At 35.8% G+C, this 14,992-nt stretch overlaps 2 protein-coding genes across 2 annotated transcripts; one reads left to right on the top strand and one right to left on the bottom strand.

Moving 5' to 3' along the window:
- Positions 1-200: 200 nt before the first annotated feature.
- Positions 201-9,700, top strand: LOC149834763 (receptor-like cytoplasmic kinase 185). Its single transcript, XM_090009451.1, has 5 exons — positions 201-204; positions 385-566; positions 8,391-8,580; positions 8,867-9,258; positions 9,386-9,700. The coding sequence occupies exons 1-5, from the start codon at positions 201-203 to the stop codon at positions 9,698-9,700; spliced, it is 1,083 nt and encodes a 360-aa protein (XP_089865577.1).
- A 1,251-nt stretch (positions 9,701-10,951) lies between these two features.
- ICL (isocitrate lyase) lies at positions 10,952-14,083 on the bottom strand. Its single transcript, XM_090009449.1, has 3 exons — positions 14,054-14,083; positions 11,151-12,753; positions 10,952-11,046 (listed from the first exon to the last, which is right to left on the bottom strand). The coding sequence occupies exons 1-3, from the start codon at positions 14,081-14,083 to the stop codon at positions 10,952-10,954; spliced, it is 1,728 nt and encodes a 575-aa protein (XP_089865575.1).
- Positions 14,084-14,992: the final 909 nt, after the last annotated feature.

The raw sequence follows: 14,992 nt of genomic DNA, 5'->3' as shown, positions 1-14,992 counted from the left end.
ATTTTTAGTGGCTTTAAATTATTTTTTGGCTGGTTCATAACGATTCACTTGCCGATACTGAGAAAATTGCATGGATATTTGCATTTATCTGTGCTCCACGGAACTGATTGTCTTGAGATCAAGCTCATCCTTTGTAACGCTGGATGTTGAGCCCTTGGGGCGATGATTTGGTGCAGCCAGCTATCTAAGATTCTAAACAGATGGGTAAAGTGGGATGTTATAGTACTAAACATAGAGCATGAAATCTCTTTCTTTTCGCGTGCACCGAGACAACCGAAATGTTAATACATGATTGCTGTCTTAAAATTAATTTCCACCTTAGTTAGAGAAAACAAATAACTGTAGCGCCTGATGCATGGTTTTACAATGCTTTAAATGGATCAGGAGGTAGCCAAGAGAAGTCTTTAACTGATGAGGTGCTCAGAGTTGGCAATGAGAAAATTGCTGGGACTACATTTACATTCCGTGAGTTAGCAGCTGCAACTAGAAACTTCAGATCCGATTGCCTACTGGGTGAAGGTGGCTTTGGGAGAGTTTACAAGGGCTATCTCGAAAGCACTGGCCAAGTAATTTCTCTGAACTTTTTCCTTGCAAATGTCTCTCTCATAATTAGGGGTGGCAAAATCTGACCCGACCCGCCAACCCACTTCTTAGCCGGGTTAGGGTTTGGCTTAAACGGGTTCGTGTCGTAAACGTGTCGACCCTCCTAACCCATTTATTAAACGGGTCGTGTTCGTGTTCGTGTTAGGGGTATGCCAACCCGCCAACCCGTTTAATAAACGAGTTAGGCGGGCGGGGTCAACCCGTTTACACGAACCCGTCAACCTGCAACCCGTTTATCGTGTCTATGTTATCGGGTCGACCCGTTTAATAAACAGGTCACCGTATCATGTAATTGTGTCATGTCGACTCGACCCGACCCGTTTATTAAACGGGTTAACTGTGTCGTGTCAGGTTACCCATTTAATAAATGGGTCGGGTTCGTGTTTGCCACATCCGACTCGTTTAATAAACGAGTCGGTGTTCGTGTTGAGGTATTCTGACCCGCCGACCCGATCCGATTGCCACCCCTACTCATAATTGATGAAAATGAGGATTTGGTGATTTGACAAAACACAAAATTTTGTCTTTTAAAATTACCATCGTCCATCGCTTCAATCACCACCGGTTGTGAAATGATGGCATCTGCACTTTTGGTAGTCCTCACCAATGTTATTAGCATCAGTGCTTATCGGCTTGTATCGATATCCTTCACCATGAATCGGCTATTTTTTAAATAAATACAAAAAATTACCAAAAAATATTATTTTAATGAGTTTAACATGTGTTATTGATATATAATATTTTTTTATTATTTTATGACCGATATATAACGATTCACTTGAGTATCAGTATCGGCTGATGCAGCTCAATTAGACAACATTGGTCTCCAACGCGCTTGCACAACGAATGATGGTGATTGAAGTGATGGTGGTGATTTCAAAATAAAAAAAATTGTATTTTGTCAAATCACTTAGATCTGTCATTAATGAAAACTCTCTCGTCATTTATCACTCGTCACTATTGCTAGGTCAATCGCTTGCTTGCAAAGGATTGATTAAAGACTTCTTAAGCTTCAGACAGAGATTACTCATTTGAAAAAGTTCTTTATTGTAAATATCGAGGATAGAGTGGAAGGTCGCATGGCCATAAGTGACTATTGGAGACCATTCCAATAGTTACAATACAAGAGATGAACAAAGAGATTTCGTTCAGGATTGTGTCCCAAAATTTAAATCATTTTCACGTCTATAAATACAATATAAAAATATACGAACATACAAATAAAAAAAAGTAACAGTGGTTACTAAAGCATTGAGATAAAAGAAGGTTGAGAGTTTGGACTCCCTAGCGATTTCGAGCATAACTGCAAAGCCTTCATCCAGCTGCGAATTCGGCCCCATGCAAGGTCACTTCCCAACATTGGTATCAGAGCGCGGGTTTGACAGATCTTTTTCGGTAAAAGTGTGCATGCCGATATTTTTGCATCACCATAGTCGAGAAAAAAAAAACAATTCAAACAGAAAAAATAAATGATTAAGGTTAGTCAAATTTTTCTGTTTTGCATTATCAAACAATGATCAGAAATCACTCTTTGGGAAAACCCGATTTATTAGGGTAAAGTGTTTCAGATAAAATATATTTTTCTAGTGAACAACGATCATTAAGATCTGTCACCAGAAATCGATGGAACGTGTCCGATGACACAAGCCCATAGTATCTGATTTGTGACATAAAAAAAATAGAGGGCTTTTAGTCCTCTATTGCTCACAAAACAAATCAGAAATCAAAATCAATAGAAGAAGTCTCTTCATTTACTGCCAAACAGAAGACTTTTTCACATTTTTTTTCGACTAGACCAGAGAGGTATTCTCCAATAACAATCCCATCGGAGATCGCTTCCAGCGGTGAAAGGGCGAGGGGATGGGTCGCTGAGAAAAAAATCAACACATTACCTCAGAAAGGGGTTTTTTGACAGACCAACCGGATAGTGCTCATTTTGCCAGAAAAATTAAATGTCAAACCGACTGACCAACGTTGAAACTGAGCACGCCCAAATCCGTTTAGTGTCTTCCTCCACTCCATCGGGTCATTGCTGAAAAACCCAAAACATCGTAGGCAGTTAAAGAACGTCGAGTTGATGCTGGTACGAGTTGCTCTGACGAGTCATCCCCATGACTCATCCATTCTGATGAGTCATTGTCGAAAAATTGCAGGCGGTAGCAGAAGCTATCACTCAAACAAAATAGGAACCGACGACTCAACGAAAATAGCACCCGGTTGCAACCCGTTGCTGGAAAAAGCATCGGGTTGTCGCCCGTTACCAAAAAAATAAAAAAAGAGGAAGGATAAGGGGGAAAGGTAGAGCCTTACCTACGCATCGCCGGATGGGCCGAAGGAAACCCTGCCCAAAATTCGAGTGCCGCTCCAGCGAGTAGCCGCGGGCTCCCTCTTTTTCCTTATTTTTTTTTAACAAAAGGGAACCCTAATCGGGTTCCCCTTCATTTAACATATAAGGTTTAATAAAAAATTCATATTAAACTTGAAATTTATTATAATTTTAGAAAACTATAACCTATTTTTTTGAAATTACAGAAAAGTGGTTCCATTCTTTTTTGTTAAACTCAGAAAATTTTATAATTACTAAAAGGCACTAATCTTTTTTAAAATTACAGAAAGAGGGTTGAATCTTTTTGTTTAACTCAAAAAAATTTATTTTGAGGTTTCTGTTTTTGTTTTTGTTTTTGCTTAAAAAAGCATCTACCTTTCTGGAAATTATAGAAAAGAGGTTTATCTTTTTTGATAAACTCAAAAAGTTGAAGAAATAGGTTTTTGTGATTTTGTTTACACATAACCTCTCTTAAATACTTTCTGAAATTACAGAAAAGTGATTTTGAGTTTCAGAAAACCACCTATTACTTATCTTTGTTAAAAAATGCTTAAATTTAGCATTTTTTGTGAGTTTCTTGTATACTTAAAGATAATATTGCATGATAAACTAGTTATATTTACAAATATTAGTTAGAATATACTTTATTAATTTTAATATTTATTTATAATTAGAAAATTAATAAATCGAATAGTCATGGTTGAGTTGTTCAAAATAAAAAAACTCAATAAGATGAATTTTGGAATATTGAAAATAAAAATGGAATATGTATTGGCACATGATAAGACCCTATACATATTGAATAATATGAAATCTTCATTAACTGATAAATTGACTAAAGAAAAAAAGAAAGCTCATAACAAGTTTATTGAAGACGATCAACTTCTTGAGCAACTCTTCTAATATTTATGTAAGATGACCTCATCCGAGTATTTAAAGATTTTGACACTACAAAGAGAATGATAGAAGAAGTCAAGAAAAAATATGATATGATTTCAGAAACCTACATTTAACTTCTAGAATAGTACAACTCTTGTAGGATAAAAGAGTCAAACAACGTGGTCAATCATGTGAATCGAATGCTGATAATGACTAAGGACTTAGCCATAGCAGGAAATGATATTCTCGGGTGCATGCAAATCTCTACCATATTAAATAGTCTTCCTTCAACATGGAAGATAGTGTTGACTACTATGAGGTTAAACCAGAAAAGTCTTACTCTAATAGAGCTCCCTCTGCAATTAGCTCTTGAGCAAAAGCATATGTCAAAAGACAAAAAATGAGAAGTTATGAATACTTAAGAATCCTTCCCAGCAAATTCTAATAAGTTCAAGCCTAAATGCGCATTCTTTAAGAAATTTAAGAAGAATAAATTCAACAAGAAGCTTTTAGTGCAAACCAATAACTCTAATACTGCAATCAGAGAAGCATTTTTCTCTTATGAAAAAGTTGGGCATTTCAAGAATAATTGTCCAAATAGAACCAAGAAAGAGACTCCATGAAAGTAAGTAAATAAAGAACGAGAATTAGTATGCACTATATCTGAATCATTGATCATAGATAGTTATATCCTAGGGTGGTGGATAGATTCAGGGGTGATGCGACATGTGTCTAAGACAAAGGGAGGACTTGTGAAAATAAAGGAGTTGAAGCCTGGAGATCATAAGGTGTATATGAAAAATAACACCAATAGTGATGTGATCGGGATAGAGACCTATAGGCTTCAGGTAGAAGGGATCAGTCTCCTACTAACAAATGTACTTTATATACCTTTCATGAAAAGAAATCTTTTAGTAGTGAGAGATTTTGTTAAAAAGGGCTTCGAAATTCGCTTTCGGGGTGACAAGGTCACTATTGAGAAACATGAAAAAGTGAAGCTCAGGGGTCGCTATGATGCTCACCATAGTTAATGTAACTCTCTCTACAAATAATACAATGAATATTTCTTGTTATATTGATTGTATATTTAATGTTGATGCATATTTATGACATTTAAGGTTAGGGCATGTAAATGTCAATAAAATGAAAAAAATAATTTGCATGAGATTATTATATTCCCTTAAAAATATAGAATTCAAAAAATATGAACCATGCATATCAGGAAAAATGATAAAAACATATTTTTCTAAGGAAAGTAGGTCATGTGATTTGTTAGTTCTGCTACACACAGATATTTGTGGATCTTTAACTATAGAAACACATGAAAGAAAATTATATTTTTATCATATTTATAAATGATTACTCTAGGTATGGATACATATATCTAATTTCTAAAAAAATCAGAAGCTCTAGAAAAGTTTAAGGCATATAAACATGAAGTTGAAGAATTACTAGGAAGAAAAATCCAAGTTATCAGATCTGATAGAGGAGGTGAATATAACTCTGATGAGTTTAAGACCTTCTGCATTAATAATAATATAACTTCTCATACAATAATTTCTTATACGCCACAACAGAATAATGTAGCAAAACAAATGAATAAAACTTTAATGGATATGACAAGATCCATGTTGACACATGCAAATCTTTTCAAGAAATTCTGGGGAAAAGCAATTTGCACTGCCATGTATATCCTGAATAAGGTACCTTATAAAGTTGTAGAGCTTACTCCCTATGAATTATGGACTAGTAGGAAGCCAGACTTGAGTCATTTATGAAAGTGGGGGTCTTCTGCTCATGTGTTGATTTCTAGTCAAAGGAGAGACAAGTTAGATAGTAAAACTATCAAATGCATCTTCATGGGATACTCAAAGAGATCAAAGGAATATCGACTATATAATCCTAAAAAGAGATTTATAGAGATTAGAGAGGTAGAATTCTTGAAAAGTTAAGAAAGCATTTTTTATCCTGAAGATGATGATGTTTTTCTGAATATCATAAATGATCTTGAGATACCCATTCAAGAGTTAGAGGATAACAATTTAGTTATAAATAATGAACAAACTTTACAACCATTAACTAGATAGAAAAGAACAAGAACTCTTTCATCCTATTTGAATAATTATTATACATTCTTGAGTGAGAAATTATGTTATTCTATGGATTTGGATGAAACTCTTGATAACTTGAGTTTTGAAGATGCAATTACTTCTAATGAGTCTAAACTCTAGAAGAAAGCAATAAAAGATGAGTTGGACTCCACAGAAAAGAATGGAGTTTGGGAACTAGCTACCTTGCCTAATGAATATAGGACAATTTATAGCAAGTGGGTTCTTAAGAAAAAACTCAAAGCAGATGGATCCATTGATAGATTCAATGCAAGATTAGTAGCAAAAGGTTATACTCAACAAGAAGGGATTGATTATGAAGAAACTTACTCTCTTGTAGCCAAACTAACTTCTATTCACATTATTTTGGCATTGGTAGCTTATTTTGATCTTGACTTATATCAAATGGATGTGAAAACAATATTCTTAAATGGTGAATTAAATGAAATTATTTTCATGTAGCAACCAAAAGGTTTTAAAATTAAAGGTCAAGAAGATAAAGTATACAAGTTAAATAAATTCTTTTATAGACTTAAGTAATCACCAAGACAGTGGTATTTGACTTTTTATAATACTATAACCAAATTGGGTTATGAGGCAAATAGTCTAGATCATTGTGTATATGCCAAGAAAAGTGAGAGTAAGTTTACTATATTATCCTTCTATGTTGATAATATATTAATTGCAGAAAATGACATAGACATGATAAATATGACTAAATTATGGTTAAATTCTCAATTTAAAATAAAGGATATGGGTGAAGTTTCATATATCTTTGGAATTAAAATTTATAGAAATAGAAAATCAAGATTGCTATGATTGAGTCAAGAAAAATATCTTGACCACATTCTAAAGAAATTTAAAATAAAAAGTACCAATGCGAAAGGTACTTCTGCAGTAAAAGGCCAAAAGCTAAGTAAGAATGACTATCCAAAGGATGGACAATAAAAATTGAATGTTCCCTATGCTCAGGCAATTGGAAGTTTGATGTATGCAATGCTTTGTACTAGACCTGAGTTAAGCTTTGTTGTAAGTCTAGTAAGTAGATATCAAAGTAATCATGAGCTCTCTCACTGGGAAGCAGTTAAGAGAATTTTTTGATATCTAAAGGGAACTAAGGGACTTAAGCTATACTATTAGTCATATAGTTTAAAGCTTATAGAATACTCAGATGCTAGCCTTGTTGGTAATAAAGATGAAGCAAAGTCCACTTTTGGTTATGTATTTATGTTAGGAAGTAGAGCAATTACATGGTCATGCAAAAAATAAGGTTGTGTGGCACAACATACCCAGAAAGTTGAGTATATTATCTATGATATGACAACCACATTTGGTGTGTGGATAAATCATTTCTTAAATGAGTTGAAATTAGACATTCCAAAAGATTTAGTTCAACTATATTGTGACAATAAAGCTGCTATAAGACTAATACAAACATGAGTTGATAGCTCTAAAAGTAAGCATATTAAAGTTAAATATCAATACATTCATGATATGCTTATAAAAAGTGAAGTAACAATAAACTATGTTTCTTTAAGTTACATGATAGCAGACCCGCTAATCAAGACAGTCACTAAGGATGTTTTCACTGGACATGTAAATCAGATGGAACTCAGATATGTTTAAGTGGTAAATGAGTAAAGATTACTCAAGAAGTGTGTATGCAAGGTTCCAATTGAGAACAAACATATAAACACAATAAGAGTAAATATTACTCAAAAAGTGTGTATGTAAGGTTCCGGTTGAGAACAAGCATATAAACACAATGAAAGTAAATATTACTCAGAAAATGTGTATGCAATGTTTCAGTTGAGAACAAGATATAAACATAGGGTGAGTAAAGATTACTCAGAAAGTGTATATACAAGGTTTCGGTTGAGAACAAGCATATAAACACAAGAAGTATCTTATGGCAAAGTGGGAGATATATAAGGTAGTATGGCCATAAGTGACTCTTGGATGCCATTCCAACATTCATAATACAAGAAACATGTCTCTTGGAGGATGGAGGGATTTCTTCCAGGGTTGTGTCTCAAAACTTGAACCATTTTTAAGTCTATAAATGCAGTATGAAAACATACAAATAGACAAAAAGTAACAGTGGTTACTAAAGCATTGAGATAAAAGAGGGTTGAGAGTTTGGACTCCCTGGCGATTTTGAGCGTAACTGTGAAGCCTTCATCCCTCTATAAATTCGGCCTTGTGCAAGGTCACTTAATTCCCAACATAGAGGACCTCACTTTATATCCAAAATCCATAAACACCCATTTCATCTACCATTGGAAACCACCAAGGTATTTTGACAAAGTCTTTACCAATTGCATTAACTCCCATCCTAGCTCCTAGTTTCCAAACAAAGCCACCCCAAAAGCTGATAGACTTATATTACATCTAGTTTCCATGTGAAGCTAATCATTTGGTTGCCTTGGATTGGTTGGTCAAACTAATAGCCTTTTTTATTTTTTCCCTCTCAGGAAGTGGCTGTAAAGCAACTTGACAGGAATGGATTGCAAGGAAATAGGGAGTTTCTCATTGAAGTTTTGATGCTTAGTCGGCTTCACCACCCCAATCTCGTAAAACTTATAGGATATTGTGCAGATGGAAATCAAAGGCTTCTAGTATATGAGTACATGCCATTGAGGTCTTTGGAGGATCATCTTTTCAGTAAGCATAAATTTCCTGTGTTACTTTTAGACTCAGCAAATGCAATTTACTTGGCACTAGGATGCATGATAAATGGGTTTAACCTTTTGCTTTGATGATCACAATTATTACATGAGAACACATGGTACAAACTTCAATCAACCAAATCATGTGGTAACTCAAGTCCCAAGATGATTCTTTATGCATTGATATATATTGTCCTCCTCTCATCTATTTTTATGGCTTCAGCCAAAAATGAATGTCATTTTATAACTATATGATTAAGAAACACCAATTGCAAATGCAGATATCCCACCAGATAAGGTTACTCTGGACTGGAACACCCGAATGAAAATAGCTGAAGGTGCTGCAAAAGGTTTAGAGTATCTGCACGAACAGGCTCATCCACCTGTCATTTACCGTGACTTTAAAGCATCAAATATTTTACTGAATGAAGATTACCATCCAAAGCTCTCGGATTTTGGACTCGCTAAACTTGGTCCAACGGGTGATAATGATCATGTCTCAACAAGGGTGATGGGAACTTATGGATATTGTGCACCAGAGTATGCAATGACTGGCCAATTGACAAGAAAGTCAGACGTGTACAGCTTCGGCGTTGTGTTTCTTGAGATAATCACGGGACGAAGAGCCATTGACAACTCAAGACCACCACGTGAACAGAATCTTGTTACTTGGGTATGTCTTTCTTCGATGTACTAGTCCATGCTCATGATGCAGTTCCTTTTTATTAATAGTAAGGATTTGGCTTTATCTCTTTCCATTAATCCTCCAATTTATGACTGTTCAATTAATGAATATGAAGGCACAACCATACTTTAGAGAAAGGAAAAAGTACACTCTAATAGTTGACCCACTACTAGAAGGAAGATATCCAATCAAGGGCCTCTACCATGCAGTTGCTGTCGCAGCCATGTGCCTCCAAGATGAAGCCAATACTCGCCCTATGATCAGTGATGTGGTTACTGCTCTCTATTATATAGCATCACAAGAGTTTGTTCCTGAGACGAAGGCATCCGGTGAGCAGAATCCTGATGTTTTAAAGAGCCCCAGGATTGCCAATAACAAAGAACAAACACAATCAAGTTCTAATAGCAACCAAGAATCAAACAGTGGATGAGCTATGTTCCTTCACAAAGACTTGCTACAACTTCTATCTTAACCATGGCCAAAGCATCTGGGAATATGCTGGCAAACAAAACTTTGAATATGAGATGCACCTTCTACCGACTTTCTGAACTTGTATAGTTTTCTCCAGAAAATTTGGTTGGTTGGAGGTCTATGTAAAGCTCTTTCGGGTTTCTGTTTATGATTTTACAAAATTACAATATCAAGTCTGCATTTTCTTTTATTGTATAATTCGGTTACTTTGTTGAGCCTATAAAGACATGATTCCATGTAACAAATGACCGAAAAAAAAAAACGATAAGATAACCACAAGTTCTTGGGATTACATCGTCTTTCTGTTTAACATTATCTTGTAATTTCAATTGCATAGTGTTGCAAAAAGTTTCATGATTCAATAGATTAAATCTAAAATTCTTTCAATTCATCCACTAGAAGAGCTACCATGCATATGATAATAAAACTTTTGCAAGTCCGAAATTGATCGTCCACGTAAAAGATAGGGATATGGTCAAAGACAATTCTTTGTTTTTCTTTCTCTTTGTTTTTTTTTATGACCGAAGAAGTAGCCTGGAACATGGACCATTAATGGGTTGCCCAACCCTTTAGATAGTAAACCCCCAAGTGAGTGCCCTAGACCACAAAGAACACTTACCGGGCAAGCCATCAATACGAACCCCGTGGGAATTGATCCTAGGGAACATGGAGTTTCACCATCTTCCCAAGAATCACCCTATCCACTTGGGGAACCCGGGATGGGCTGTGAAGCACAAGCTATTATGACTTGATAGGTTATGCTATTTTTACTATATTCTATTAGTCATTTTCTTGAAATGTTTGGAATTTTGTCCTTACCAAAGTTAAATCTAGACCTTGGTGGGTTGCAACAACTTTGCTCTCTCTCTCATGGAATGGACAAGTTCACAGGGGCTAGGTGGGTCAGCTTAAAAAGCCTTGTGGTTTATACCATTGGAAAGATGACCATGGTTCGGCAGCAAAAATTAAAGGGATGGACAATTATGCACCATACAGCAGTAAGATTCTAGTTGTCATATAGAATACTTAGATTGTCCTAAAATTTTAAGCATAATAAAAGCAATGGGAATTAAACATGATTATCCAAATGAAAAATAATGAGAAACATGAATTATTAAAAGTACTCTATTTATTTTCCCTAAAACAACTTTGGGGAGGGAAGATTGTGGGCGACAACATGCTGAAATATCTGCAAGAATTTTTGACGTGCCTACATTCTTGAGTTAGCAACAAGAGCTCCTTCACCTTCAGTCAGCTCCAATTTTATCTTAGTTGGTACTTCCTTGAACTGTTCTTCGGTCACCCCTACACAAAAGTATGTTCCAAATTGTAGTAGAAAATAAACAAGATTGAAATCTCAAACAAATTTTAGTTGGAAGGTGGAAAAACAAAAATGAAGAGATTTTTACCTTTGCTCATAGCGGCAGTTGAAGAAATGCCACCCTGCACTGTCTTTAGCACGGTATCATAATAATTTGCACCTGACCATTTTTGGTGCTGGAGTATTTCAACTCCATTTTCTCTCTCCTGCCTTTGTATCTTCTCTACATAGGCCAACATTCCTCTCTTTGCAAAGTCATTTGCAAAGGTGTGACTCAGCAGCGCATCTAAATGCACTCCAGCTAGTGTGATGAATTGCCAGCAGAAGCCCAACCTAGCAATCTTTGGGATGAAAATTTTCATTTCTTCATCACTCATTCCTGATGCATCCCAATTGAAAGATGGAGACAGGTTATAGGCCAGCATGGTTTCAGGGTAGACAGATTTCACACCTTCTGCAAATTCAGTACACTCTTGGACATTAGGGCTTGAAGTCTCCATCCATATAAGATCTGCATGGGGAGCAAAAGCCCATGCCCGAGTTATGGCTGCATGTACAGAACCCTTGAATCTGTAGAACCCCTCTCTAGTTCTAGGCAAATCCCAATCCCAAAATATATTTGTGACACCCAAACTCTTGGCTATTTCTCTAGCTTGATCATTAGACAAACACCTAGAGTAATGTATTAGCTTTACCCACTCATTTCTTCTCCTTATCTTTTCTGACTCAGTCAAATTTAACTCATTGATTGCATCCTTGACACAATCAGAGAAAGTTTTCAACTTAGCCAGTGTTAACCATTCATCCTCAATGGCTTGTAGTTCTTCCCCAGATTTACCTTGATCTGAAGATCTTGCTAATAAATCACTCAAGCTTTTTCTCCTAAGATTAGGATTTGTGACTCCTAATATGAACTGATGGTCTCTAGAGTCTATGTTGCTCTGGATTAAATTGGCAGCAACTGCATCAGTTCTAGCTATTAGAACCGTCTCTACACCCATGATGTCAAACTGTAGCCTCGCGGCAACGAGCCTGTTAATGTGCTCGCTGGCTGCAACCAGAACTTTTCCTGCCATATGGCCACATTTTTTGGTCACAGAAGATTGATCTTCAATGTGAACTCCAGCTGCTCCACGTTCAACGAACAACTTACAAAGCTTCACTGTTGCCGTTGCACCTCCAAAACCTGTATCACCATCTGCAATTATGGGCCTCAAGTAATCTATATATGGTGTTTTCTCTCTCTCTTCTTTGTTCATGCTCATTCTAGCTTCCCTCTGTTTCCTGTCATGGAATAGCTGAGCAAAGAAGAGATGTTCAACTTTGTTAGGGACTGTATCATATGGGTAATCAGCCAAATCTGGTCCTGGTTCATTAGTTGTGGTATGGGTAGAAGAGCATTGCCACCCTGAAACATAAATTGTGTCCAAATACTTTGCCATCATGGCTACTTGGACTGGGTCTAGTGCACCAAAAGTTCTTGAGGCAGTCCCATTTGCATGATGGGTCCTAAGGATCCTCCATAACTTTTTTGATAGATCATTTGATGGATAACTCTGTCTCAAACTACCCCTGAGTGACACCACCTGTCTTGCAGTATATGGACGGCGAGTTAGCCGAAACCTTTCCGAGTTCCAACACTTCTCGACCTCAGCAACTTCTGCCTCGAACTTTCGTTCTTCCTCTGCCATCTGCAAGTATATATGTAATTTGTGAGCAAATACTGTGATGACATTCCACGTTTAGAGCAAAAAGCTTCTAATATTATCAGTTTCGCTGATGGCACCACTTTCAACAATCCACACCGTGCATCTCTAATGACGGTTTGGTGGTAAACATTCAAACCACTCGGTGACATCTTTTGAAATCTTAATGTAATAGAATATAGTAGGGGATAGATGCCTAGTCCGATCCGTGCCTGATGCTATCAGGCTTTTGAATGTTTTTTCATGTTTTTATCAAATCTGATCATGCAGATGTGTTCTACATGCTTGAATTTATAAGAATTTACTCTTGAATCATTCCTTTACTTGGGTAGGTTTTTACAAGGTTTGAAAATCGATGGTTTACAATTTTTATAAATATTTAAGCTGAAAAAATAATATTTTCTGATCAAAAAAACAGATTTCAAATATCGCTTTCTATCAAATTGACCATGCCAAATACATCTGAAGGTCAGATTTGCAAAAAACACTCTGAAAACTATGTGATATATATATATATATATATATATATATATATATATATATATATATATATATATATATATATATATATATATATATATATATATATATATATATATATATATATATTGCATTCCTTAGGCTCCCTTTTTCGCTAAGTCTGGTTAGCCCCCCTTAAAAAATCATAGTTTTAAGTATTTTTTCTTACATCTAACACCGTAGATGTGATCTATAGGATTTGTTTAGTGGAAATCGACATTTGGATCTCCGAAATCTAACCAGTATACAAGTTTTTTCGGTGATCTAAAATCAATGGCTATGAAGGTACCAGTTTTTCTCGCTAAAAAAAATATGTTTTTTCATCAAAAAACATGATCAAAGAGTGGATTCTCACTAAATTGAGCATGCTAAACACATTTAACTGTTCAGATATATCATAAAACACTTAAAACCTATGAGGCAGAATGAGAAATTGAGCCTAATATGTTCAGTTATATATTTAAGGGCAAAAGGAATTTGTAAACCAATTGTAATAAAAACAATTCTTATGCTTTTTTTTCTCCACAAGAGTTGGGGAATTAGGGCCTCCTTCCTTTTACAAACAGCCTTTAGCCAACCCAATGAGGTCAGAGGCCTGTTCATACAACCAGGCAGTTATTAAACCACACATATATCAGTAGTGCTTGAACTTGCAACATCCCATCACATGGTGACTTGCACAAACTGCTCCTACCAGATGGTCCAAGCCTCCTTTGTTTTTTTTTTTATGAAGAATTGAATATTGGAAACAGTAAGAGAAGATTACCATTGAAAGAGTTGAGAATGCTGGCGCCATGAATGAAACAGAGGAAAGTGCACGAAAAGGACAATCAAATTGCACCAGACCACACACAACAATCAAATTGCACCAGACCACACTCGTATTGTTTCTGCTCAAGCACTCTCTATTTATACAGCCAAGAGCTGCGGCTTTTGGATAATCTATACCCGTTTCTTAGAAGAAAAGGACAGAGTCAAAGAAACTTTTTCTGTAACAGAATACGAGTGGTTGTAGTTTAAAAGTTGGTGATAACAAGTATCGGAACTTTCCATATCTCATATATTTTGGCTCTTTCTATTTGGAAGACCTTGTCGCAAGGCTCCTATGAAAATGGTAATGGTATCCCCACTAAAGTAGGGACAATTTTTCTGTCAATAAATGGACTGAAATTTCATCAAATAAAGTAATTAGGCTACCTTTAATTATTATGGTATTTACTTTCCAAAATTCAAATATTTAAGACATCATAATAGCACTTATATTTTTTTTTAACGAAATCACTTCTAAGATAGCCGAGTTGATTAAAATGATCCTATGATAAGCCCAACCCATTCTTTTATACCTAAACCCACAATTGTCAGTAGTCATACCTACACCTGGACTCTGGCCTGAATCAATTTGGGATGTGTTTGGGTTTAGTTTTTAGACCCGATTAAAAATGGTTTTATTTTACCCATTTGAAGCTGATCTGATTTATACTCGAACTTGTTAACCCATGTGGGTTTGCAACTTTTAGTTATATCTGGAACCGGACTTAGACCCGAATTAATTTGGGTTGTGTTTGGATCTAATTTTTAGACTCGATTAAAAAATGGGTCTAGCAAGAATTGACCTGAAACCATAGTTGGCAAACTCATGACTTGGATTCGGATAGCTCGACTCTTGACTCGTGAGTAAGCTAGTCAACTTGGTAACACGGATGAG

This window comes from Nuphar pumila, chromosome 6 (assembly GCF_984573655.1).
Source record: "Nuphar pumila chromosome 6, dmNupPumi1.hap1.1, whole genome shotgun sequence".
Taxonomy (NCBI): Eukaryota; Viridiplantae; Streptophyta; class Magnoliopsida; order Nymphaeales; family Nymphaeaceae; genus Nuphar; species Nuphar pumila.
Note: the sequence above shows the minus strand (reverse complement) of the source record. Positions and strands in the feature narration are given on the sequence as shown.

Bases quoted from the DNA above. Each gene is read 5' to 3' on its own strand.
- LOC149834763 (XM_090009451.1), top strand. The intron at 567-8,390 runs GTAATTTCTCTG...TTTCCCTCTCAG, and splicing joins ATCTCGAAAGCACTGGCCAA to GAAGTGGCTGTAAAGCAACT. The intron at 9,259-9,385 runs GTATGTCTTTCT...ATGAATATGAAG, and splicing joins AACAGAATCTTGTTACTTGG to GCACAACCATACTTTAGAGA.
- ICL (XM_090009449.1), bottom strand. From the start codon at position 14,083: ATGGCGCCAGCATTCTCAACTCTTTCAATG. The intron at 12,754-14,053 runs GTAATCTTCTCT...ATATACTTGCAG, and splicing joins CATTCTCAACTCTTTCAATG to ATGGCAGAGGAAGAACGAAA. The intron at 11,047-11,150 runs GTAAAAATCTCT...ACTTTTGTGTAG, and splicing joins AACTGCCGCTATGAGCAAAG to GGGTGACCGAAGAACAGTTC.